A 3,543-nucleotide genomic window follows, 5' to 3' on the forward strand; every position below is an offset into this window, starting at 1 on the left:
TAAAGCAGTCAAATCATGACAGTAATTTTCTTTTCCCCATCAGTCCTTATAGCTGATACTGTCCCGTTAGTTTCAGCTTTAGGATGTTGGTCCCTGCAACAAAAAGTCTGGGCACCTCAGATTTAGTCTTCCTCAGGGCAGGACGGACGTCTGTAAGTCAAATGTTTGTCATGAGTAACGTCCCGACTTTTCATGCCTCTCAATGAGAGCTTTGATCGTGTTTTATTTGCAACATATAATTTTAAGGTAATGCATAAGATGAAAACATAAAGTTAAGGAGTATTCTAGTGTGTTAGTGGGGAAAGTAGTAGAGGAAAAAATCAGATCACGGTAAAATAAAAAACTGACATATCTTAAAAACAATAAGTTTGCTGTAGCAAACTGGCAATCTCTTCAGCATTTGTCTGTTTTCTTAAAAACTGAACAAAACCAGAATGCAGTAAAAACTCATTTTCTTCTTCTCTGTATTTTTTTAAATCTCTGAGATTCATTCAGACTTACAAATTTAAAACATCCTGATCTGCTGTTTGTCAGGCTGCACGGACACACACACACACACATACACATACACACACACACACACACACACACACAGATGGCTACTGCATTTAAACCGATGTAACCTGACAACACTGTGAAGAGACCATGAAATGAAGGCACATGTGAGCTTCCACAGGGAGCGTCGCCTGTTTCATCAGACTTCAATAAAAACTGAAACACATATTTACAGGTTTCTAACCAGGACACACACACTGGTTTACATAAGAATTCATGCTCATTAAATATTTTTCATGTTTCGTCCCTTTAAAGTCACAAACATCAGTGTTTATGGGATTTTATGGGATTTTATATGACATCTAAACATTGCCGTTGGATTTGGCTCCATGAGTGAAAACTTTGCAGAATTTTCTTTTGCTGAAACTGCAGCTGCAGGTCTTTAGACTGACATTTCTGCCAGTTCTTCTTTGCAGAATAACCCAACCTTGGTCCGACCGGATGGAGAGAATGGCTGAAACGATTAATCGGATTAGTCAAATGAATCGTGATGAGTTGATTGTTGGAATAAACGTCAAGTAATTTCGCAATCGATTAATTGCTAACTGGAGAACACAGACTCAAAAAAGGCCATTTGCTGAAAAAACGATATATTCAGAGCAAAACTTCAGCTAAAACAGCACAGAATACATTTTGCATTTAAGATTAAAACACCTTGCAAGTATGCTTTAACCAAAACCAAAAGGAATCCGGTGTTATTGCATTTTAGGCAATAAAATGTTTATTTTCTTGTTCAAAATAAGAATTTAATTATACATTTATTTGCATCTTTTAATCTATTTCTAATGTATAAAAATGCTGAGGTGGTTAAATGAACATTTTTATTAATCCAATTAACTGATTAGTGGTCAGAATGATTGATTACTAAAATCATCGTTAGTTTCCCAATTAGATTTAGGACTGGACTTTGACTGGGCCACTCTGAACCATTCAGTTGTATCTCTGGCTGGATGTTCAGGGTGGTTCTCCTGCTGGGCGCTGAACCTCCACCCAGTCCTGTCACATGCTGAGGAGCAGCACAGCGCTGCAGCTGCAGCCACTGACATTTTTCCAGGTGTGTTCAGGCTGATGCAGTGTTAGCTTTCAGCTACACACATTTTACTAGTAGAATAAAAAGGTTGATTGAGGTGTTGGTTAACCAGAGCAGCTCGTTCCTGCTCTGATTGACACAGGGTTCGTCTTGCACCTCTTCCATTAAGACCACATTTATAAAGCGCATGAATAAAGACATCCTGTCAAAAGGAAAGCTGGATTTATGCTCAGATTAAAATACACACAGGTGAACTGTTCATTAATTAGTTATTAATGAGGTTAATTTTAAAGTGAATTGCATGCATTTAATTTTATTCAGGGGTATCACAGTAAAGGGGCCAGTAACATGAAATCTAATGTTAAAATTTCAAGAGGATATCGGTGAAATGAAGGGTTTTACATCTGTGCATTAATTTGAACTCAAGGGGAAATGACCAGTTCAGCAATAAGAAATCAGCTCTCATAATATCTTTACTTATTTAACTTTAAGAATAAAATCTAAACTACTTGGTTTTGCATTTCTGATTAGACAAAAAAAAATCCTCTCTCTTGTCTCTTTGGGCATAAATGCTGAGTGATTTATTGCTGCAACCTGAACACAATCCACAAAAAGACCCAACATCATGCTGTCCATCGAATATTGACTTTGTTGCTCGTTTCATCCATCATTTCACTCTAACGGGGTTTAAATCAGGAGGTTTAACTTCCTCTGCGTCAAAGTTTTATCAGACAGACTCTTTTATTTAAGCAGCATTTATTTTTTGCTGCGCAGTGGAGTCGCGCTGTTGTGATGTCAGTCACGCTGATTTGCAGCAGCGCACATCCCGGAGCTGCACCTGTTACTTCCACAAATAGTCTACCTGCCAACATCCCGGACGGACACAAACGAGGCTCGTCAACCTGATGACTTGTGCTGAGATATTTCACACCCCTGCTCCTGTGGAAACCATTACTGTTCCAACTTACAGGAATAACATTCATGAAAACAACCAGGAAACTTAGGGGACATAAAGAGGAGTCGCGTCCAGACGTTTAGGATTCAGTAGTTGAGCTGCTTTGTGCATGCAGGGGGAGACTTACTCAGCTGGTTGGGCTCATGGCTGCCGTTCACTCTGCCGTCGGGATGAATCTGGAGGTGGAAGCCGATGCCAACCCTGCAGTAGAGCCTGCAGGTCCTGCGTCCCGAGCTGATCCCCTCCTGGAGGAGCAAAGAGGCGCGCTGCGCTGCGGCCGCCGCGCAAATCCAGTGAGCGAAGGTCAGAAGGCAGAGAGGAACATTCATTCTTCCCAGCTGGAGCCTCTCACCACGCCGCGTTTCGCATTTTAACCGATCCAGTGGCGAGGTCAAGAACCCAGGAGGTTTGCGCGCACAGGCGTGCGGCGCGGGTGGGCATTACCCCGGCCGCGGTGCTTCTGCTGGGGATATTTATAACGCCAGTGAGCTCACAGCTTCATGCATGCCTGAGCTCTAAAGGACGCTCTTTCAGCGGGATTTTGTCGCCGAGATGCCACTCCTGCTCAGCACCGACCCACAGCAGCGGGGCGTGAAGGAAGCTCCACCGACACGGAGCTCTTTCCCAGAGATCCTCCGCGCCAGGACGCAGCATTTTACGCACAGAGACAAAATATTTTGAACGGGAGTGGGTCGGTTTGTCCCCGGAGCTGCAGGACGAACGTCTCACCTCCTTCTATCTATGAAGAAAAGTTTAAATCTCCGACTCAGACTCTGGCTCTGAGGCTTTGTGATGTTTTACCTTCACACGGCTGCAGGAGAAGCTGCTGAAGAGCTAAATCATGTATTCTGAGCGGAATGCATGTCCAGGGTACGGACAGAATAAAAACTTAATGCTTCAGTAAAACAGCCATTCCTAATGAATATGGTGATTTTTACAGATTTACAGAGCCTCATCACATTACAACAAATGTTTTGTTTTATTCAGGTTTTAAGTGATAGAG

The 3,543-nt window shown here is 42.3% G+C and overlaps 1 protein-coding gene across 1 annotated transcript in view; it reads right to left on the reverse strand.

Annotated features, from left to right (window-relative positions):
* fgf5 (fibroblast growth factor 5) overlaps positions 1-3,528 on the reverse strand; it is a 15,627-nt gene extending 12,099 nt beyond the window's left edge. The window contains exon 1 of the mRNA XM_015014946.1: positions 2,668-3,528. Within this exon, the coding sequence (XP_014870432.1) occupies positions 2,668-2,869 (202 nt within the window). The 5' untranslated portion in view covers positions 2,870-3,528. The remainder of the gene's footprint in view (positions 1-2,667) is intronic.
* Between the last annotated feature and the right edge of the window lie 15 nt (positions 3,529-3,543).

The sequence above is a fragment of the Poecilia latipinna genome, unplaced genomic scaffold, assembly GCF_001443285.1.
Source record: "Poecilia latipinna isolate Pla-1442-1.1 unplaced genomic scaffold, P_latipinna-1.0 Scaffold1866, whole genome shotgun sequence".
Lineage (NCBI taxonomy): Eukaryota > Metazoa > Chordata > Actinopteri > Cyprinodontiformes > Poeciliidae > Poecilia > Poecilia latipinna.